At 43.2% G+C, this 23,376-nt stretch overlaps 2 protein-coding genes and 1 long non-coding RNA gene across 5 annotated transcripts; 2 read left to right on the forward strand and 1 right to left on the reverse strand.

The window, feature by feature from the left end:
- Nucleotides 1-88: 88 nt before the first annotated feature.
- On the forward strand, nucleotides 89-2,343 carry LOC109739924 (uncharacterized). Its single transcript, XR_002227138.4, has 3 exons — nucleotides 89-1,252; nucleotides 1,376-1,512; nucleotides 1,993-2,343. It is a non-coding gene; the product is annotated as an uncharacterized lncRNA (long non-coding RNA).
- A 114-nt stretch (nucleotides 2,344-2,457) lies between these two features.
- LOC109739932 (uncharacterized) lies at nucleotides 2,458-8,022 on the reverse strand. 3 transcript variants are annotated; one of them, XM_073502424.1, is made up of 5 exons: nucleotides 7,503-8,022; nucleotides 6,844-7,200; nucleotides 5,720-5,810; nucleotides 5,450-5,632; nucleotides 2,458-5,311 (listed from the first exon to the last, which is right to left on the reverse strand). In XM_073502424.1, the coding sequence occupies exons 1-2, from the start codon at nucleotides 7,992-7,994 to the stop codon at nucleotides 7,153-7,155; spliced, it is 540 nt and encodes a 179-aa protein (XP_073358525.1). In that variant the 5' UTR covers nucleotides 7,995-8,022; the 3' UTR covers nucleotides 2,458-5,311; nucleotides 5,450-5,632; nucleotides 5,720-5,810; nucleotides 6,844-7,152. The 3 variants fall into 3 exon arrangements, 2 of the variants coding, with proteins under 2 accessions (XP_073358525.1, XP_073358528.1); XM_073502427.1 differs by lacking the exon at nucleotides 2,458-5,311 and having other exon boundaries at nucleotides 5,317-5,632; nucleotides 5,720-5,807; XR_006665202.2 differs by lacking the exon at nucleotides 2,458-5,311 and having other exon boundaries at nucleotides 5,317-5,632; nucleotides 5,720-7,200; nucleotides 7,423-8,004.
- A 7,932-nt stretch (nucleotides 8,023-15,954) lies between these two features.
- LOC109739947 (alkylbase DNA glycosidase-like protein mag2) lies at nucleotides 15,955-17,315 on the forward strand. Its single transcript, XM_020299008.2, has one exon. The coding sequence runs from the start codon at nucleotides 16,012-16,014 to the stop codon at nucleotides 16,999-17,001; it is 990 nt and encodes a 329-aa protein (XP_020154597.1). The 5' UTR covers nucleotides 15,955-16,011; the 3' UTR covers nucleotides 17,002-17,315.
- The last annotated feature ends 6,061 nt before the right edge of the window (nucleotides 17,316-23,376 follow it).

Genomic DNA, 23,376 nt, shown 5'->3' on the forward strand with positions numbered 1-23,376 from the left:
ACAAGATAGCACGGGCACAATCGGGTATTTATTGAATTCCAATTCACTTGCAATGTAAATTGATAAAAAATTAATGATATATACATATAGAGCGATGATCTAACTAAAAATTCATTATAAATTAATATCTAGTTGTTGCGCTTAAGAAATTCTCACACAATATCAGGAATGTTGTCTTTAGCTTCATTCGCACATTTGAGTAAGTACTCCCTCCGATCCTTTTTAGTTCGCATATAAGATTTGTCTGAAGTCAAACAAAATAAATTTTGACCAAGTTTATAGAATAAAATACTAACATTCAGAATGTGAAATCAACAACATTAGATGCGTCGTAACATTAGTTTTCATATTGTACAAATTTAGCATTGTAGATGTTAATATTTTTTCGTATAAATATGGTCAAAATTTACGAAGTTTGACTTCAGACAACTCTTATATGCAGAGTAAAAAGGACCGGATGGAGTATAATAAAAACTTCTTCCTTAGCTTATACACATCTTGCACAAGCAACGTGTGACAGAGCATACTTCACATCTAAGGTCTTAAAATGTGTAATGGAGAATTCTCATGGTGCTAACCGGACGAACTAATTCTTTACCATTTCATCAGAGCATAAATAAAGCATAAAAAACCATAATAGCCAGACACCTCCCTGCAATTTCCTAAATTAGTATTATTTTGAATATAGTGATAACAAAAATAAATGCTTGTATTTTGAATGTCGAAGGTTTTGTAGTACATTTGTCACAACATTATGAAATTTCAGTGGTTTCCAGTTTTGCTCCTCGCTCACTCACTCACTCACTCACTCACCCACTCGCTCAGTCGCCTCCTCAAGCTCATTCCCCTCGCTCACCCACTCCCCCAAATCCCTAGCCCGCGGCGGCGACGCACCTTCCCGTCACCTGCGCCGGTGACTCAGCCGCATTGGTGCCCTTCTCCTCAGGTGTCGCCGCCTAGCCTTCTTGTCCGCGTCGCCTCTCCCTTTCACCCACATCCTTTGCGCCACGGTCGAGCCAAAGTTGATTGTTTTAGCGAGGTCGAGTAGGAGCATGAGGAGCGTGGGCACGACGACCTTGTCATGCTCGATGACAGCGGCGACGAACGCTAGCGCTCCTCGTCGCCATCGACCTGCAAGGAGGAGCGCCGTGTTGGACGTTGCCATCCCTGACGCTGCTGGTCCGCTACGAGTTACCTGTCACCTGCTCCCAGGTCGCCCCCTAAGTCGAGCTCCCCACGCTCGACCTGCAAGGTTTGCATTCTTAATTTTCCCCACACATTTCCAATCTCTAGAGCCTAGGATTCGGGGAAAGGCAAGAAGAGATTCTGGAGCTGATTGTGACTGTTTGTTGTTGTGGATGGAATATGGATGCAGATGTGATGTGGCCAAGAACTGCTCTCTGCCGCGGGAGTAGATTGGAAAGGCAAGGCGCAAGGAGAGATTGGAAAGGCTGCTGCTGCTCCTGGACGATGCTGCTGCTGCCGCCGCTGCTTCTCGTCGATTCGGGCATGGTAAAGACCACTCGGTTGCACTACTCCATGTGTAGATGACTGAACTTGGGTGTGAAATTTTGATGCCTCTGAATTCAGTAAACTCAGTACTCACAGGAGTACACTTTCAGTACTGTAGGAGTACATTCAGCCTAGAGTATTGTACTACATGAGTACTTTCAGTACTGTAGTACTTGTATTGTTTCTTAGAGTATTTGCTTGGAGTAAATGTAGTAGTTTAACTGAAATCAACATTTCTGAAAATCATGTTTATCAATGGGTTGCATGTACTATAAATCAACATCTCTGAAATCATGTTTATCATGTTGTAGTATTCTTTTTATCAGGATTTTAGTACTCTTGCTTGGCTCAAACCAAACTGATTCTGCTGTAGTACTCATGTTGTAGTATTCTTTTTATCATGCCCGGAGTACTTTGATGGATCTACTGGGCAGGCACCAAACTGATTTTTAGAGTATACTCCATGTTTCTCCATTTCAGAGCACATTCTTGGAGTGGATTTGCATTTCAGAAAGTTTACAAGTGGGAGTACATGAAGTACTACAGTTTAAATAGAGGAGAAGATGGTGCCTGCTCCATGATGATGCCGCCATCAGCTACGAATTCCTCGAACATGGCGAGTACTCCAATGCTTGTATTCCTATCAATGTTTACTGCTGTAATCATGGAGTAGTTAGCTGATGTAATCATGGCCGGAGAAATGCACCATTAGTTGGTAAGAAATAATGTCAGTATGAAACCTCTCGATAGTAACTGTTTTTTCTGTGACGAACAGTACCAGGTTTCAACTTTATTTGCCCCATTCCATGTTTTAAAATCATTACCAAATAATATGAAGCATGATATAACAATGTTCAAGCTGATTCGGTGAATCTGTAGTCTATACTCTACATATTACACCTCACTGTGTGTTCCCCAAATATTCAGCATTGCAAAACGAAGAAATATTAAATACAAGCTTCACTATTGATGATAGTGTGAAACAATATACCATATTTTATTTTTCCTGGGAGCATAATGGACTAACTTGTCAATGTAACCTCGGTTGTATACTACATCTACATCCCTGTCGATGAACATGTGCACTATTGAACTACCTACGCATCTACATCTCTATGAAGATACATATACAACTGCATCTTGGATGAACACTATTGTCAGTTTACTCGCATGAGCCATTCAAGGAAAGTAGTCTCTCTGTTCTAGTATACCTAGATGTACGATGAAACGAACTTGTGAACCAAAGCAATTTGAGTTGACGGACGGACAGAGGAAGCGGGGCAAAGATGATTTATTTATGGGCGATGATGAATTGCTACAAATACATATACTCCATCACTCCTACCTTCCATGCATGTCAGCATCCGGTGCTACCGCTTGATTCCCTGAAGATTGAAGAACCACCCCCTGCCCTAACAAATCATTTCATATAAACTACTGTACCTAGCAATGTAAAAATACAAAAAGGATAAAATCACTAACCTATATAGAAAAAATGGCACACTTCCGACCGTCCTGCTGTTTTGGCTTCAATTTGCCTCGCCTTGCATGTCACTGCATCCTTAAGAAAAACAAACGCATTGATAATTATAATTAAGAACTTCGCCTACAACAAAACAGAACCAGGAGAAACTCATCGCTGTCATTGTCTTCAAGGCCCTCATTGTCCTCTGGTAATATAGTTTGAGAGAAGTCCATATTAACCCCTCAAACTTGTCTTAGGCTTCACTTTACAAACCTCAACATTGTGTTCGTTCAAGTTTCATCCTTCAACTTCATAAACCATTCATAATTATAAGGGGTCTGCTTCAGTATAGCCACCTTAAGCGGGTCAATGGTGGAGATGAAAACTTACCCCTAAGGCACATAGGACATGACGGTCAATTTAAGTACTAACCGCTTTATTAATCGGTGTATGTATGTCTCACATCGACATTGTTTTTTAACTTAAACATAACATAGACTTAGGTACTTATTGTCAAAAAATCTAATTTATGACCTGTAGGAATTTAGTATTACATATGAATTTAGTACTCCCACTGTTCCACTTTATAATGCGCCTTTGTGTGTAGCGTTTATACCAATGCGTGAGCTGGCATTCTCATTTGGACAGGAATTGCCCTCCAGCTGCTCGCTCTGTCACAGCACGTGGGTGTCTGCTGCTGCGTTCCTGTGAACAGTCCAGGGCTACTTTAGTCCAAAGCAGCTTATGCGCACTACATTTCGGAATCTAGGCAAAAAACTATGTGCATTAGAATATGGAATGGAGGGAGTATTACCATGTAGTAGTTCGGCAAGAAAATTTGCAGGAATCAGTTTAGGCAGAAGAATTGCTAGTTTCTATTAATTCAATCCTCAAGGACATTTACAAACCAAAGTGATTTCGTTAAAGCTTTTCTTACAGGACATCCTTAGGCCTGTATGTGCTTGGAATAGGCAAGTGCAGTCTATTGACCAGGTCACCAGGAATACTTCATCGAAAGCAAGCTAGGCAGAAGAAGAAGCAGTTGGTTGTGCCAGAATAAATAATTTACAACTCCAATTTTGTATCAGAAGTTTAAGAGGAATAATAACATTTATGAGATTCTAGAGAGTTTAAACATCAACAGTGATTTGTTCTTGTTTGAATACCAAGAAAAGAAAAGACAGTTACATGTACTACTAATCCTTCCTTTAAACTAAGGGAAAACAGCTTAGAGCATACCTTGTCTATCCATGCATTTATTTCTTTAGTGAACAGAAGCAGATCCGTTCGAATTCAAAATCATAAGCAACATGGCTCGGTGAAACAAAATATACACCATGAATGTCGAAAGGCTTGTTTGCTTGTCCTATCCTAATGCTCTTTCCATAGGACAATATAAATAAGAATCAAATCATAACCAGGGATCAGAAATTAAGGAATGCCACCAGTCTGACAAATGGAATCTGCAAATTAGACAACTTGGCTTCCCATCTCAATACACAGTTCAACTATGCACAAAAACTATCTAACAACTACTAAACGTGCGGGTACTGCTATACTGCCTAATCAGCTGTGTACAGATAAGATAGCCATTTAATCTGCAACAACAAAATCAAGTAGATACATTAGGTTTAGTGCCTACTCTGCATCATGATATTTGACCTCTGAGTTGCATCCGAGTTGTTACAATTTTTCTTTAACTATGCACTTAACTGAAACTCTGAAGTTGAGCCAGTTCCTCATCTTGCACTATTTCACTACAAAGATTGAGCAAATAAGTACAAAGAATAACAAAACTTAACCTAGCAAAGAATGCATGTCTATTTGGCCATCCTAAGAAAATATCAGTAATGTATCCCATAGTTATTTGCAAGATGGCCTGACTAATCTGGATAGTGATCACATGTTCATTCATTTTGTCATATAACAGTAAAAAAAGAAAATATTTATACTCATTTATCATTTAATTAGAACACCGGTTTAATCCACCAAGTTAGCGTGTAAGATTCTAAAAGGGATAATGAAAATAAAACGCAGCTATAGGTCTAGATGTCTATCAAGATCCAGTTGCACAATAGAATCTCAAACTACTGAGCCAGAACTGTGTTATTCAAAGGTTGAACCCTGAATTGAATAGTCAATATAATCTTCTGAATGAACAGGCAAACTTAGATATATGGTTGTACAGGGGTGCATAACATTCAGTGGAAGCACCATCAAGAGGAAAAATATCATGCGATAGTAATCCACATTCCTGGGTGATCAAACATTCCAACCTATCACCATATTACCATATAAAATTTTGAAAGGCTTGTTAGTGTTAAATAAACCCTCCTGCATGAAAAATATATGATTATTATATATTAATTAACAGTATTGATTACAATGAGAGAGCAATCCAAGCAGTACAATAAGAACTATTGCATCTTGAGGTATAGATTAGAACAAGAGAAACAAAAGAAAAATGTTCACCACTGAGAAAATCCTCGGAGATTAGCACCCCGAACTTTAGCTTTCCTTCAAAAATAAGGGTGGGGAATCTTAAGCTCCACAATTTTGTGCCGCCAATAGTTGATGCCTTCATAAGCTGCAAGGACCAATCTATAGCAGCACATGCAGCTCCACTATTGCAGCTTGAATGTCCACATCAGTATTCTGGTAAAATCAGAACATGTTCAGTATTTTGGTAAAAAAATGCAGACCACAATTGTCTGTCATATGGTGCCTTGCCACTGGGCGTACCGCTACCATCTCCCGCAGCAGCTCCAGTGGCGTCCCTTCCGATCAGGGGCCTCCAGATCGGCGCCCAGCACAAGCAGTGCGCATACGGCTGCTACACGGCCGTCCCCGCCACGACATGCAACAACATCAACCCGTCAGTAATTTTAAAAAGGGGTGTGGTGTTCTATTTTAGACGTGGCCCTTCTTTAGGCTTGGACATAATTTCAAATCTCTTTTTCTGTGAGTTCATCGGGACACAAAGTTCTTTACGTATTCTAAAAAGAACTATCATGCACATTGTGTTCCAATATTTGTCTAACAGCTAGTATAAATCACAATTCATTCCCGATAAGGGAAATAAGAAATTTTTAATAGCATTCAACTTGCATAAATATAACAACATTAATAATTAATCAAAAAAATTTCAGACTCTCATGGTCTCAAGGAAAATTTTCGGAAGGCAAATGCTATCTACCAATTGCAAAATTTCTAGATGCTCAGAGGTGTCAAATACATTTATGTATATGGAAAAAAATAGTAGCCCCAAACTTATAATACACCTCATTGAGTTAGTAACTCTGAGCTTAAATACCATAGCTGACAAGACGTTCTTTGGCAAAATAGCATTTTTTGTCGAGTGTACGGTTAAGATGAAACGCATACTTTTTTCATCAACAAAAAAACATGTAAAACATACTCCATCGTTGCAGCCAATGCTATTTCTGCACAGTAAAAAAAGAACTTAGGTAGTTACACAATTTAGTAGCATCCGGGATGGATGGAACGGCCAGGCTAAATCTAATTCCCTCTCAAATATAAGACATGCAAGGTAGATTATGAAATAAGAGTGCATGCTGGCCACAATGACTGAATGTTGAAGCCTGCACCCTGGTATCTTGCCTGCCTTGTTGTTATACTTATGCACCTCACTTCTTCCCTGAATCTCTCTTGGTGTAAGATGCAGGGAAAAAGATATTTCAGCTAGAACCAATAATGCGCAACAAGTTGGTTAATAAAAACTACGCCTATCCATTTTGTACAGACTGCGCACACACTATCGATGTATGATTACTCTATAAACAATCTGAACCTGGAACCAGGATAACCTGAAAACTTTCCTGGTAGGACTGTGGAAACAGAGGTACCTCGATCACATCCATGATGCTGTCGTGGTGGTGTTCATCTCGTCATGGATTTTTCTCTGCCGCCCTTGCTGGAAATCCATTGCCGGCTAGACAATTCTCATCCACAACCAGCCGCACAACGTCTCTTCAACAGTAGCTACGATGGTCACGTACTTCATCTTCTTTTCTTTCCGAGTAGACAACCAATCAATGCTCCTCCACAACTCCTAGTTGTGAAGGAAGAGAGGGGGTGCAGCCCACGGTGCCGAATCTTGACGGGGCTTGTTGAGGTCGAGGCGGTTGGGCCAGATGCATTTTCCCCCTCTGAACTTACTCCCACCGGAGATTTGCACTGATGTGAATCCTTCTGCTGAACTCCTACAAAACAGATTTTTTTGGATTACTATAGATTGCATGCTATGCTCTAATCCTCTTCCACTTCGAACCAATGATAATACACGAAAATAGCAAGAGCAGAACCACTTCTACGTCTTTTGTTACAACTTCTAGCAATCACGGTCACATATGCATAAAACCTAAAGCAAGGAGAAGTGCATTTGCATAACAAAAAAAATCTTCAGCAACATCTCTCAACCTTACCAGCCAATCTGTCTGAATTGCAATCCTCCCTCCTCTCTGTACTATCTTTTTTTCATCTCTGAAGATTGCACAACACATACCAGTAGCAGCCTCGATGATGGTCTTTGTCGACCGTCTGCTTCCACGAGGTCACCACGAGGCAGCCGCTGCTCCTTCCCATCATCCATCGTCTCCATCTTCCTCGGATCCACGGGCTTGAACGGGATGCCGGCGACGGCCAGAGGGGCGGCGGCGCGCATGCCGACAGGAGGAAGGAAGAACAGGGGCGGCGGCGCGTCCTCCTGGAGGAGGGAGGAGCAGGGGCGGTGGCACGCCGGGAGGAGGTCGGGAGTGTGTGGGAGGGGAGCGGATAGGCGGCATGGGCGGACGGGAGCGAGGGAGGAGGTGGGGGCGGGGCGGCCGGGATCCAGGGAGGTTGGGGGTCGGGCGGCGCCGGGAGCCGGGGAGGAGGTCGGGGGCTGGCAGCGCCGGGCGGCGGCGAAGGGATCTGGAGGGCGGCGGCGAAGGGACGAAGGGCGGCGGCGGGCGAACGAGGGCAGAGAGTCGGGCGACTGTTTCTCGCTCGAGGACATGCGGGAGTTTGGTCAGCGATTTTTTTTCGCTGGTTAATCTTCGCCGGTTTGTTTTCGTTCGTGACAGATGGGTTCTTCGGGAGGTTAGGCGCGTGGGGGCGGGTGGGGGATTCGGTTGGAGGGTTTTTCTTGATTCATTGCGGCTGAGCGTGAGGTGGGAAAACCCGGAACGCGGACTATCAACTGAGACATTAGGAGTAGAGATATTATCTGCACATTAATTATATGATTAGCACTAGTATTGACAATTTTTTCAAAGTGGTAAGTGTCACACATGTGACACGAAGCAATCCAACCCTGACTTTTTTACAAGTAAAGTTGTCATAAAAACACCCGTTAGCAGATCATTGGGTGACCATCTGATCTGGATAAATGAATGAAGAGAGGAGTATCAAGGGATGAAATGAGGAGAAAGTAGCGAAGGACATGGGTGGAGGGAGGAAAAAACAAAAGTTAACTAACAACATGATGAGCTATACCAATGCTCCTTGTGTTTAGATGAAAGCCTGGTGGAGGTGTCAACATCCCTCTTTTTGGCACCATAGATCGTGGTCACTGGTCAGACATGATAAGGGAAGCATCAGTAGCAGAGGAAGGAAGGAAGTGGCGGTGGACGGTGCATGACTTATGCATCACAAGGCAACATGTGCAAAGGTATGAAAGATATGTCATCATCAAAAGAAGAAGGTGCAAGAAAGATGGACTTGGTAACCAAGTCTCTCATTTTCACTCGGTCGACGCCACTTCTCAGGATAATTTCGAGCGCTCCCCACTCCCGCTGGAGGCGCCACCTTTTCCCGCCACTGTCGCCCAACCCAATGGAACCAGAAGGTGACTCCACCACCTCGCCGGACACTCCGTCAGAATCCCCCCTCCTGCCACCTCCCGTGCTAAGGAAGAGGTTGGGGATGAAGAACGTGTTGCGGACCGTCGCACTCTCTATGAAGGAGCGGGCAAGGCCCCAACGGTCGTGATGATGCCAGGTCGCCCTCCCATTGCTCCGACTGGCGGCAAGCGAGCGAGGATACTGACGGAGGCGATGAAGGTGCTCACCGAGGCAGTGACAGTGATGAAGAAGAAGGTGGATGCAGACGTCTACACCTCCTTATTCTTGTCTGGTGGCTCGTAGCCTCACTCCGGCCACCCCTACACCTCCTCTTCTGGCGCGTTCGGCCACCGCAGTCCACAGCCGTGGTTGAGGACCATGGCCGCCACGTGCTCAATGATATGTTGGAGAGGTAAAAAAAATGCCTTTTCTTTTTTGGCCGACACATTGATGATGGTTTGCGGCTATGGGTTTGAGCTTTTTGTTGTTGATTGTAGTGTGCAGGAGGGAAGCTTCATGTCTCAATTGCATTCGTCGCACATCTAAGGCCTCGAAGATCTACATTATGGTAGTTCCACGTAAGGAGAATGATGATCCCGAAGTGGAGGATGTAAAAGATCCCGCGGATACTCAAACAAGCACCAAGGGATCAAGGACACAAAACTACTCCCTAGATGAAGACATTGCTTTGTGCCATGCTTGGATCAACGTGTCGCTTGATGCATCAGTTGGCATGAATCAAACCCAGGAGAGATTTTTGAGTAGGATTGAAGACTACTATTGCAACACCGTGACCGTCTCATAGAACCGCACTCAAGGCTCTCTTGGACACCGTTGGGGCACCATCCAAGTGCAATATAACTGATGGTCTGGTTGTATTGATCAAGTCAACCATGCACGACCGAGTGGGGTGAAAATCATGGAGTATGGGCCTGTCATCCAAGACACATACAAGTAACACAACAAGAAGAATAATTCCAAGGCCTTCATGTTGCACCATTGCTGCAATGAGCTAGTTGCCAATGAGTAGTGAATTCGGAGAATGGTGGTGGTGATGAGCATGAAAGTGCTTGATTTCGTGTTACATGCCTTTGGTAGTGCTCAATTCACGACATAAGATGTCCTATGTTGTGGTGATTTTGGATGAAACTTCATCGTTGTGGTTCCTTTTCGATCAACTCTATGCATGTTTTAATTTGATATTCTCAATTAGATGAACTATATGCATGTTTATGGTTGATTTGTTGTGTATGTTCAATTGTTGAGGAAATCGTTAACTGGTAACTGCTCGGTTGGCTGGCGAGTATGGGATTAATGGTCTAATTGGCAAGTTAATCGGCCATTTAATCAATTAATCGAACAATTAATCGGTTTATCGGCTACTCAGTGACCCTACGAGTAGGGGTCAATCGGCAAGTTAACTGCTTAATCGGACAAATTCTTGAATAGGGGTCAATTTGAATCATTTGAATGATTGATGAAATATCGTGCAATTGTTTGAAATGTATGTGACAAAAGCTAGAAGAATTGGTCAACAAAAATTAGAGAGTTAAATATAGGGACTCGGCTAGATCCGGACACCATTTGACTCCTCAAACTATAAGGGGTTAAGTATAAGGAGGCATACGAGGAGTTAAGATATAAGGGGTCGTCTAGAGACGCTCTTAAGACCGAAGAGAAGGCCCAAATGTCCAACAAACTAAAACAAACCTTTTGTCATCAAGACTCTCATGCAAGAGATTATGGGAACTTACATGCATGACCATATCGTAGACACTGGCTGTTACTAAAGACCGGCCACTGGAAATGATGGAGCTCACAAAAGAAACAAAACATGTAGCATGTTATTTATTACCGGGACTTACATTTACATCATTCTATTCTATTTGGCACAACTTCTCATGAACAAAACCAAGTACCAACAAACTTCTGTTCTCATGTGCACTCCCGTGACTGCAAGGAGCTGGGAGTGTGAGTGTCCATCTCTTTGCAAGATTCCACCCCACATTCTATTACACATACACATGCAAAGTGACACACTACAATCTAAATAAATAATTTGATACATTATTGCACAACACATGATACAAAACCATGGTTGCGAACTACATGATCCAAACATCGAGGCCTGACTCGACGGATTATCAAACCAATTACTCTTTGTTTAAAACGACCATCATGCAAAATGCCACTTGTCTAGCGTTTGGCGACAAGGGCAATGATCGAGACAACGTAGATGAGCCGGCATAGACAACTGGCAGTGGTGAACCTTATATTGTGTGGTGTGTGTAGTGTGGAGGGGTACAAATTGTTAATGCAAACAATGAACAGGAGCTGATCTCCTCTGAATCCTTCCTCCTCCTTCGCCTACCTTGCTTCCCTTTCTTCCTCCCCACGAACCCCCTTCTCCTAGATCCAGCGACAGACGAGGCACGTTAAAGTTGGGTGCTGATTGGGATTCAAGAGGGCATGAGATTTAACTATTCAGATCCAAATAGTCAGAATACAAAAATAAACAAATTGCTCAATCGGCTTCCTCCTGTCAGGAATAAGCTTTGGGGGAAGATGAACGCTAAAGTTATATCTTGATTAAAGCGAGATGGAAGCTCGTCTCTCCTGAAGGGTTTTACTCTTTCGTCATTTATGGGCCGATCCACTTCGATGTTCCTTTTTGTTCGCTGACTTCTCGTTGCTATGATGTTCATTAGTTTGGTCTGGTTCTTTAATTTCTTCTTTTTTTCTTTTTCTTTCTTTGTTTCTTCATGGTCTTCTTCCATTTTCTATCCTTTTTTCACTGTTTTTTTATGTTTTGTTTTCGTTGGATTTTTTCTTTCCTTTTCTTGTTTCTTTCTCGGTTTCTACGTTTTAATTCATTGGTTTTGTTTTTGGTTTATTTGTTTCCTTTTTTGTTCTCATCGTTTTTCTTCATTTCTCTTTGTTTCTTTATTGGTTTTCATAGGTTACTTTTTTGTAGAACACATGTCTACTTCTTTCCGTACATAATGTACATTTTTAGTGTACACGTGAATCATTTTGTTGATACACGTTGAACAATCTTTAAATACACAATGTACATATTTTCTTCTTAAATACATGTTTTGAACAATTTTCTGAATTTATAGTAAAAAAATAAAATACACCATGAACATTTTTTTAATGGCAGTAGACATCTTTTCACACAAAATGTACATTTTTCGTATACATTAGGAACATTTATATATACACGCTTAGTTTTTTTAACTATAGGATTAACAATTTTTTTATATCTACTTTTATTTAGTGAACATTGTACATTTTTCATATACAACAAAAACATATTTTATACATGCTTATCATTTTTAAAATACATGATAACATTTTTTAAAAATATATGTTTTGAGGTCTACTTTTTTCAGACAGATTGTAGATCTTCCGCATGTTGTAGGATTGTAAGAACATTTTTAATAGTCGTTAAACATTTTTCAAATACATGATTAAATTTTTTTTAGATATATGTTTCGATGTCTACTTTTTTCATATGGATTGTACACTTTTCGTATACATAAATAACATTTCCTTATAGACATTTAACATTTTTCAAATACATGATTAACATTTTTTCAGATATAGTACCTCAGTCCGGAATTACAACAAGTAATTCCAAATTGAGGGAGTATGTTTTAGAGTCTACTCCGTCCGATACATATTAATAATATGGAACGGAGGGAGTATCTTTTCTTCATACATATTGTACATTTTACATATACATAAAATACTTTTTGTACATGTTTTAAAGATTTTTAAGTGCATGACTAACATAATTAACAATTTTTAATACATGTTTTTAACAACTAGTGTAGACATGGAGGGAGTATCTTTTTTTATACAGATTGTACATTTTCGGTATACATGAAAATCGTCCTATACACATTTATCATTTTTAAGTAGTGATTAACATGTTTTTCAAGTGGCAGAAACATTTTTTTAAACACGGCAACATTTTTATAAAATGTCACCTACATTTTTAAATGCTACACGACAGTTTTTTATACTAAGCAAAACATTTTTTATAATGTATACATATTTTCAAAAATTTCATAGTAATTTTTCTGAAACACGGAAACACTTTCTCATTGTCACAAACATATTTTTTAAGTTATCAGCATTTTTTGTTACTATGGTAACATTCTCAAATTCACGTTTTTTATTTTTAAGTAAATTATTATCTTTAACGATATCCATTGAAAAATAATAATGTGAATAAAAGAATTTAGCATGACGTCAGCACGATTTCGCCACGTCCCTACTGAGACGGGCCACCACCAAGTCCGTGTAGTGTGTTTGCGGGAGAGTCAACCATTTGTCTCGCTATAAGTGAGACATAGGCGCGCCTGAAGATGAAGATGGTGTGAGTCTTTGAGATAGGGGCTAACTAAATCTGGTCATAGATAGCCAGGCAACGACCTGTTCAAGCCAGATCGAGTTTGCCTTTTTGAATTGGGCTCGGTCGTCATTTTCATGACCCGGAGGAGTATTCGGGCTGTGCTTGGGATTCCATTTCCTTATTTTTGGTTGGGCTTCCATGTGTGTAGGTTGAAATAGAATGTTTGGGCCAGGCTCGGGCTTGTAGTTTCAAGATTGTACTTTTCCAAGCCCGACCCGACGTATGATTAGGTTTGGTGCTAACATGTGACATCATATGGATTGGGTCTCACATGATATGAAGAAACATTTTTTATATCTAATTCCTTCTTTTTAACACCCCAAAGGGCATTCTATTAGGATCAATGTCCCGTGCATTACAAAGAGGCTTTGCAAAAGGTGAATACAAAGAAACCCATACATAACACCGTCTTCACGCTCGTCATCTTTCCCGCCACACTCCTTCCTTCCACCTCCATTGAGGCAAACGTAGAAGGAAGTTAACACTCAGGAACTTCCGAAGCATGCCCAAGTTGTCGCCACCATGTGCTTGGAAGAGCACAAGATTCATCCCATCCTAGAATACGTGATCTGTACCCAAGACAAAGATCATCGGTCGAGGATCGCCCATGCACAATGAGTCACCCTGCCACCGCCATTGCAGAAAGAGAAGCATGATGAGGAGCATGAAAAAACTTGACGAAGAGGAATAAACAACCACCTCTCACTGACACAACTTCAGGGACCGATAACACCAACCCAAAATGTTGGATCTAACTAGATCTATTGGAATAAAACTACGCTCCCTTCACCGACATAGGATGCATCGCCGAGGCAGAGACGTAGCGGGAAGAACCTTATTCCGACTTTAGGACGTCGTCGCCGGCTTGTCGCCCCATTACATACACAAAATTTTATTAAAGGAAGGAAGACCATATTGGATATGAAAAGCATATGTGATAGAGGGGATAGGGGCGGTGGGTGACCTAATCTTAAGAAGGCAATCTGTGGGGCGTTAGGAATGGAAGGATGTGACATTGCAGGGAAGAAGACACGAGGAACAGGACTCAAGTCATAAGACTACAGGGTGAGGTGTCCCCTAGCTAATGTGTCTAAAATAAGAAGTATGGAAATAAGAACAACCACTATATTTGTTTTTTGTCATCATTATGTTCCAAAATTATATGGATATGATTGCATTTGTATCGTTGGTCATATTCGCTTAACTATCATCAAACCATGTGGATATGTGAAACCTGTAACCATAATCATAAGCATAGAAATAAACAATTAACTCCATACAGACAAGTAGACAATATTTCAGGGCTTTAAGATATTCCTCTCTCGAAATAGGCTTTCACCCCGCTATATTAATATAGCAACCCTCTGATACAATCGAGAAACCACTGCTTGGCAAACAACACAAACAAGACCAAAAAGAAAAACAAGATAAAAAATGCCAACAGTGCCGGATCGACGAAGGCGACGATTTCCGGCAACCACGACGCCCTCCGGAGAATTCCACCACGCTCCTATGCCTCCGAAGTGCCGTGTACCAAGCAACACCTTCAAGAAGGATTGCGATGTTGATGATGACGACGCTGCAGCCTGGACGGTCTCTGGGATTTCTCCTTGTGCACGAAGGGGAGTGGGGAATGGGTACACCCGACGCCCTTCAAGAAGGGAGGCGGCGCCCACAAGCGTCACCACTTCGGTGTCGGCACGGACCAACATAGATTTATCCCGACACCCACACATCCACAACCCAGGACCAACTGTCAGCGCCACCACACTTGCCGCCTGCATAGTCTTGAGCTCATCATCGCCGTCTTACCATGGCAAACACCGCGAGGCCGCCCGGAGCAAAACGAAACAACTGTAGACAGGGGCCGGCAGTACCGCAGCCACGTGGGAGGGAACATCCTCCACCGGCTTAGGCAGTAGCAGACTGGGCGCAGCAGCAGGAGCAGACTAGGGCAAGTGCCTGGCCGGGCCCAGATCGGGCCCGTGAAGCTCCAGCCGCCACGCTACAACGGATGCCGCGCCGTAGCAGCCGTCCCTATCGCGAGGTGCCTCGGCAGACCAGCTGGAGACAACTCGTCGCAGCCCTAACCGGCCCGTCCTGATCCAGATCGGGTTGCTTAATGTAAGAGTTGATTTTTTAGATCCCTGTGATGCAGCTCGCCCCAACAGTTTCAGACCTCACCGTCTCCAAAATTCCATAATCAAAACATACCTACTAGTACAATTTTATGTCAAATTTTTGTTGAAAAAAATTTCAAAACCATTAAAAAAAGATTTCTTTCTTTTTTGAAATTGATTTTGGAAAGTGATAATGGTCATCGATCGCCAGGCCGGTGAGGGCCAACCCCACCTTAATAGTCATAATTGTTGAATGATCGTCGATGTGTTTCTGAAACAAATCTTTTGTTACAATAATCATAATTATTTCTGAAACAATACTCTTGTTGCAAAGAGGTATGGCACGCTGAGCAACCTAGATCAGATGGCTCGCGAGGCGGCGGATCTTTTAGAAAGACCGCCGGCCGACGCGTAGCTTGCCCCATAACCAAAACATACGTCGTAGTACAATTTTTTGTCCAAATTCATTTTTTAATTCAAAACTATTAGAAAAATAGATTTATCTCCTTTTGGAAAGTGATAATGGTCGTCGATCGGCTTCAGATCCAGGCCAACCCCACCTTAATAAGTCGCAGCTCGGAAATACCACAAACGCCCCCAGCCCCAGATCCACCCAAGGTCAAGAACCCACCTTTTTCCTCCTCATCCATGGGCGAGCAATCCCTCTCCCAGCCCTTTCCCCATCCCCTCTCCCCGTCGCCCCCCGCATCCGCCGCCGCGACGCCGCCAGCCACCGCCCTCGCCGTCTCCGCCTCCGCTTCCCGCCCCAAGAAGAAGCCCCGGTCGTCCGGCTCCAACCCGGCGCCCAAGAAGCCCCGCCTGGTGCCGTCCGTCCGGGGCCGGCCCCTCTCGGCGGACGGCGAGGTGGACGCGGCCATCCGCCACCTGCGCGCGGCCGACCCGGCCCTGGCCCCAGTCATCGACGCGCACGATCCCCCGTCGTTCCACTGCCCGCATCCCCCCTTCCACTCCCTCGTCCGATCCGTCCTCTACCAGCAGCTCGCCTTCAAGGCCGCCGCCTCCGTCTACTCCCGGTTCATCGCGCTCGTCGGCGGCGAGGCCGGCGTGCTCCCCGACGCCGTCCTCGCGCTCTCCGCCGAGCAGCTCCGCCAAATCGGGGTGTCCGCGCGCAAGGCCTCCTACCTCCATGACCTCGCCCGCAAGTACGCGTCGGGGATCCTCTCCGACGACAACATCGTCGCCATGGACGACCGCTCCCTCGCCGCCATGCTCACCATGGTCAACGGCATCGGCGCCTGGAGCGTCCACATGTTCATGATCTTCTCCCTCGCGCGCCCGGATGTGCTCCCCTCCGCGGATCTCGGGATCCGCAAGGGCGTGCAGATGCTGTATGGGCTGGAGGATGTGCCCCGGCCGTCGCAGATGGAGAAGCTCTGCGAGCGCTGGCGCCCTTACCGCTCCGTTGCCGCCTGGTACATGTGGCGGCTCATCGAGTCCAAGGCGGCGCAGACGGCAGCGGCCATGCCTGTCGTGCCACCTGCAATGCCTGCTCCCAGTGAGGAGTTCATGCTCCAGCAACACCAGCAGCAGCACCACCACCATCAGCATCAGCAGCAGCAGCAACAAGCTGCCATCCAAATGCTCGATCCGGTTCAGATGCTTCCAGGATTGGGGTGAATTCGGTATATACTCGCTCTGCTCATTTGTTCTTGATGTGAAATGGATGTCTTAAACCTGAATTTGTAACTTCATTTGTGTATCATTGTTCTGTATCGGTCGAGAAGTGTAGCATTGGACAGGAGGATCTCGATGCAACTTCATTATCAGTTATAGTTGGTGTTGTGTTGTTCATTTGTAAATTTCTGCTATTTTAGACATTGTTGCCCTAGACATATTTGTATCCGACAAATAAATTTAGACCAAGCTGTTATGTTCTGGATGCATTTTGAGCTTCTGTTTTGGATTAAATGTGAGAAACATATTCCCCAAAAGATTGTCCATGCATTGTCAAAGATATCTGCCAAATTGCTTTTGATCGAAGATACATTACATATTTTCGTTAATACATCTACCTCAAGTGACAAGTAATTTACATGTGTTCAGTAATACGGGTGGGAAGCTATTAGCAGATTCTTTGCCTGTCCTCGTGTAGACATGCGCGTGATATATATGATCCTTTTCAGAGGTATCATGCATTCATCCATGTTATCTGTCAGGGTGCTGCATCATACAGTCTGCATCATAGGCCGTGATGGTATCTGAAGCAGTTAAGTCTGTTAGAGTATTCTCACAAAGATCATCACATAGCTCACAGATACTCATGTAAAACTGCACAATATGTTCTTCACCCCACAAGGCTACACCTGAAATGTAGTCAAATTGGCAATGGAGCCGCTTCAGAAACTCCTGGACATGGCTACTGAAAGTGGTATTTCGTCCACTCTGGCGTCCAGGGCTGGTATGTTGCCTGAGAGTCGAGGCAATTCCGCACCAATATGCTGACGATGCCGCCCTCTTCGTCAACCCCTGCACGCAAGACATCCTCAGAGTCGAGGCAATTCTGCAATGCTTCAGTGATGCCTTGGGTTTCATAGCCAATCTAAACAAGTGTGTTGCTCATCCATAATTTTGAGGAGATCATCCATGATTTTGGTGGTGGTGCTGGCTCTCCCCCTTGCTGCTACCTTGGGCTCCCGCTCAACTTCAGGAAACCAAGACGTGCTGAAGTGCAACCCACCATTGACAAGATGGCTAGTATAAGTAAATTCAAAGCATGGAAATGGAAGCTTCTTTATAGATTTGTAAGATTGGTCTTGATTAATTTTGCGTCGACTTCTGCCGCAACATACTTTTTAACAAGCTTCGCCCCTGATAAATGGGGTCAAAAGATTGAGAAGCTCAGTAGGAACTTCTTATGGAATGTTGACGAGGATCCTCATGTTGGGAAGGCCAGCAGCACCAAAGGACATCACCTGTTACATCGCTGGCCTGGGTATGCATGGACCGACGAGCAGAGACCCTGATCAGGTCCTGGCCTCCCTGGTGATCACTTTGACAAGGCTCTCTTCTCAGCATGCACTGAAATTCTGGCTGACCGATGGCTTATTGTCAGGCGCCCAAATGAATTGCTCCTGGTTTGTTTGCTCTCAGTCGTCGGAAGAACCTAATTGTGAAAGATGCCTTGTTTGAGGGCCGCTGGATTTCTTGGAAGCTCATGGCGGACGGTCAGTATTCCGCCGCTTCTGCGTGTGACTTCCAGTTTCTGACTTGGACCCCTGATCCTATGCTGAATGCTATCTGGAAGGCCAAGGCTGACCCCATAGTGAGCTTTTATATGTGGCTACCGTTCCAAAATCAGAACTGAACTGTTGAAAAAGAAGTGAACTGTTGATCGCTTATCTGCGTTTGGTTAGCCTCACTCTGCTGTCTGCAACGTGTGCGACCTCAATCATGAGACTGTTGCTCATTTGCTCATCCGTTGCTCCTTTGCCCAGCATGTTTGGAATTTTTTCCAGGTATCTGATTGTCAGGCAGCCAACGACAGTATCAACCAAGTAAAGTACCATCCAAATGATCGATTTGGTTAATATGCTTTCAGGATTGGGGTGAATTCGGTATCACTCACTCCTGCTCGTTGATTATTGATTTTGGATGGATGGCTGAAATCTGAATCCGTTGCTTCATTTGTGTATCATTTATCTGTATGGGCCGAGAAGTGTAGCATTGGAAAGGAGTATTTCAAGGCAATTTGTTATTCAGTTTGTTGGTGTTGTGTCGTTCATTTGTGTTGTGAGTTCTTGGCAAGAGATTGGGATTCACCGCTGTCTAGATCGTGTAAAAATAAGTTCCTAGTATGTAAGAGTCTCCCTCCCCTTTGGAGTCGTGATAACATAAGAAGCACCTTTCTTGGGGCATTTTACATGCATGCCGTGTTGATTACTTGGTCATAAAGATGTTATCATTTGTTTGCATGATTTTAATATCGCTGATCGATGAATTTTTAAGTTAAATTGAGCTAACAATTTATCTCTACTAATATTTGGTTCGGTGCACATTGTGCTCAACTGTTGCCTCTGCCCTCCAGCACAGGTTGGTATCAATTTGAATAAATCTTTGTTGCAATTTCATAGTCTGCAGTTATCCCTTCTTCATGCTGTTGTTTGTCACTACGTAGCAATTTTATTGTTCCTGGTAACTATTCTTTCTCATTACAATCTCCTGTGGAAATCTGATATATCCCAAGCTTCCTTGCACCCTGCTTATCATAAATAAATAGATAGAAGCTGGTAATCTTGTACTCCCTCCGTCCCATATTAGTTGTCGCTGAAATGAATGTATCTAGACGTATTTCAGTGCTAGATCTATCCCTTTGAGCGACAACTACTATGGGGCAGAGGGAGTAGTTTGGATGTAATCAAGTTCCAAGCATACATGGGGATTTGTTTAGAAGTTGGTATTCTTGTTGGGAAAGTAGGTGCTATCATCTGAATTTTTGTTAGCTACAACTGGTGTTAACAAACCCTGGTTAACTGAATAAAACCTTAATCACATCTTGAGGTTGTAAATACTTAAATGACGCAAATGGCAGTGGCACAATAGTCTGTAAAAGAGTTTTTTTCCTCTACTAGATATTTAATACTGAACATCGATGCATTTTACAAGACACTCAATGCAAATGATCGATGTGGTACATCATTGATGCATTTTAGAAGTTCTGCCGAGCTTACAATATATGTTGCACTGGAACTGTTGAATCACATGATGAGTTTGAGGAACTTCACCGAAGTATATCTGCGTTGCAGAGAAGAACGAAATATATTTGTTGAAGCAATAGAGTTGAGAAGATTGATGAGAAGAAATCGACCTCTCGAAAGTTTACTGCTGAAGCGAAGCTTTTCACTCGGTACTGTTGTCCGAAGAAATTGACTGCAGTGATGGAAGTCGAAGACTAAGTGAAGACGCAGCATTCTTTTAGTTGTTCTTCTTTCATTTCATTTGAGTCATAGGACCTCCGTACTATTAAGAGGGGTATAGGTTCTCGATGCTTAGATCCGCTGTGATGCTTAGCCAAAACCTATGAAAGTTGCGAGAGAAATCTCTTTGTGCTCCGAGCAAATACTCGTCAGCAAGAGACTGAGTTCTTCTTCGCTGCTAGAGATTTGTCCCAGACCAAGGAGTTAGCATTACTTGCTCCGCAAGAAATGTCACCGTTGTGCTCAAATCTGATCATTGGAATCATGTCGTTCGGCCATTGGCTGAGCCAGATGTCCAATTTGGTCATTTCCCATCAGGGAAGGCTGCGACTATAAATAGCCACCTCGCTTCAACGTTGTCCGTTGGCTGCTCCGCTTGAGATTTCTGAGGAGATTGATTTGAGCAACCCCTCTCCGAGTGATTTGAGTTAAGATCCATCGAGAGAAAAATCAAGAGCCCAAACTTAGACAGTGGTTTAGCATCACCGAGCCTGAACTTCAGCAACCAAGAGTGATTGTGGTTCGCGAAGGTCAACCAAAGGTTTGGAGATCGCCGATAAGAATCTGCCACGAGTGAAATCAACCTGAGTCTGATCAGCTCTGCGTTGAAGGAGAATAGGGTGAAGAGAGTTTATCTTCCGTGTCAAGTCACATCCCCTCCAACCAGGCGTAGCCCTTTGGTAGAAGGGTGAACTGGTCTACCAAATCTCTCTGTCGCCATCGAGCACCTCTGGTTAATCTACTCTACTGCATTTCCTTCAGCAGTTATCATTTGTGCTCTGTACCGATAGTATTCTTGATCACTTTGTTCTGTGTCTTCTTACTGTGTATCGGTGTTGATCTTCGTCTATATTCTTCATCTCTTTCCTGTACTTTAGATTTACTTGTGAAATAGTTCTGTAGCATTTCACTCAGTTCCATCCATGTTGTGCCTCATTCTGCTACATCTGTTTGCATGTTGTATTACTCTCTTTGTGGTTAAACCTATGATCTATCAAGATCGTAGTGTTGTCAATGCTTTCATTGATGAACATGTTTCTGATGAAGAAGATTGACTCTGTCAATTTCCTTCGTATTTATATTCCGCTGCTGTGATTGGGTTGTGTTTCAAAACTTTCGAAAGAAAATTTGAATCTCCCATTCACCCCCTCTGGTCGATATACTCTCGGTCCTAACACTAGTCCCCCTTCGCAGTTCTCCATCAGAGTCGGAGCTACGCTGTCTGGTCGCAGGTGGCTGAGTTCTGGCGCAGATCTTCATTCAACACCACACGACCTCTACAGTCGTCGACAATCGCCTACGGCAAAGCTGGAGTCATTTGCTCAGGGTTTAGGGAGGGCGATGACGCCTCAAGGGGAGGATTGACGACGATGACGCCTGCGTGTTGTCTCGGTGAGGCCCTCTTTGAAGTGGTGTGTGTAAGATATCTTATGGGTGCTGCTCAGCGGTTGTGATGGTTTCTTTTTTGCCCATTTTCATAATTTATTGGGCTGTCTGGTTTTCGCTCAGCTTTTCCTAATTAACCAAATACCTGTTTTCTTCTTAATGAATGTAGGAATCCTGCCATTTTGAAAAGAAAAGAAGTTTGCTGAAATGATCACCCAGAATATATAATGTATCTGTTCCAAAAGGGAAAGAACTGTGGGAATCAAAATGTTTCTTTTCAGGTTTTGTTGTGGACTCTGTCATGCAGAATGCTTGCTGATAGGCCTTGCTAGACCAAACACACAAAAGGGCAGTTTTTTCTACTACTTCATTTTCAAGTGTAGGCTTGTTGGAGTAATAGAAAGGGTTATTTTGTGATCCGCACTAGGTGAGGCAAAGATACTGCTTGGGAGCATGCTATAACTTCACACGTGTAATTATACACATGGAAATTACTTGTCACAAGGAATCTGACGAAGCACCACGCTGTTTGCCATACATAGCTTTGACAGTACATGGACATTCTTTTCGGGAATTTATTTCTCACATTTTTATCAAAAAGAAAGCTCAAAATGCATCACACAACGTCTTGAGATTGAGGAAGTCACCACAGACACCTATAGATCAAAGGATTTGCACTAAAATATAGAATGCTCATAGGCTAAAAAATGTCAAGTGGTTCTATACTAGTGTGGATCAAAGGATTTGCACTAATATAGAATCTACGCATTTTTCTTCATACAAGAGAAATCATAAAAACAGATCTACTCCCTGTGCACATGGAGCATGCTACAAACCGTGCACAACTAATTCCTACGGATCTACCAGAACATTTAGAATCAAGAGAAATTAACCGGGATGAACTCGAAATATGACGGAACGGAAGAACGAGTTTCGCCGAGATCATAACCTAACGTGGTGATGATTTCGCACTACGACGACGAGGTTGCATCGGCAGTTGGTTGGCAATGATGTTCATTGAAGTTGGATGCAGAGCGGCGGCGCTCGAGGGTTTAGGAGGCAAGGGATTTCGCGAAGAGTCGGAACCGTCTCGAGGAGGACAATGAGCTCTTTATATAGTGGAGGGAATAACTCAATCATCATGAGAGAAAATTAATGGTTCAAAACCAAACACTTTTTAGATTCAACAGACGAGATCTATTGGCAGATAAACGTCGACATGTGTTATCCAAGAAATAGCTAGGTCTCTCTATTTGAGGGGGGGGGGGCTCAAATTTTTGGGGTCTTCCACCAAATTAGATGTTTCTTCGGTACGCATTTTTCATCGTAGCCAAGGATGCTAGAGTGATGCATAAAGTTTCAAATTACGTACTCAGGAGAGAAAAACATATAATGGACGAGAAATAATAGAAAGGTAGGGTCTTAAACATTTTCACTCAGAGAGAAAAACATCGAATTCCTCATTAATGCCAGATCTATGGAAGAACAATTAAAACGAACGAATAAAAATACAAATGAGCTTATGGAGTTACCCATCGTGTATGAATTATGAGACCCAAAACTCTGTACAAGAAGTCGTAGAGTTTTATGAGTCAACACTACTAGGGAAAACCCTAGTAGTAGCGCGGGTTTTGAGGCTATCAGCAGCGCGGGCACCCGCGCTATCAATAAGGCGCTACAGCTAACTGTTAGT

The sequence above is a fragment of the Aegilops tauschii genome, chromosome 1 (genome assembly GCF_002575655.3).
Source record: "Aegilops tauschii subsp. strangulata cultivar AL8/78 chromosome 1, Aet v6.0, whole genome shotgun sequence".
Classification (NCBI taxonomy): Eukaryota; Viridiplantae; Streptophyta; class Magnoliopsida; order Poales; family Poaceae; genus Aegilops; species Aegilops tauschii.

Excerpts from the sequence above, each read along its gene's own strand:
- LOC109739932 (XM_073502424.1), bottom strand. The coding sequence starts at position 7,994 with ATGTCCTCGAGCGAGAAACAGTCGCCCGACTCTCTGCCCTCGTTCGCC. Across the intron at positions 7,201-7,502 it reads CATCATCGAGGCTGCTACTG|GAGTTCAGCAGAAGGATTCA; the intron begins GTATGTGTTGTG and ends TCTGTTTTGTAG.
- LOC109739947 (XM_020299008.2), top strand. The coding sequence starts at position 16,012 with ATGGGCGAGCAATCCCTCTCCCAGCCCTTTCCCCATCCCCTCTCCCCG.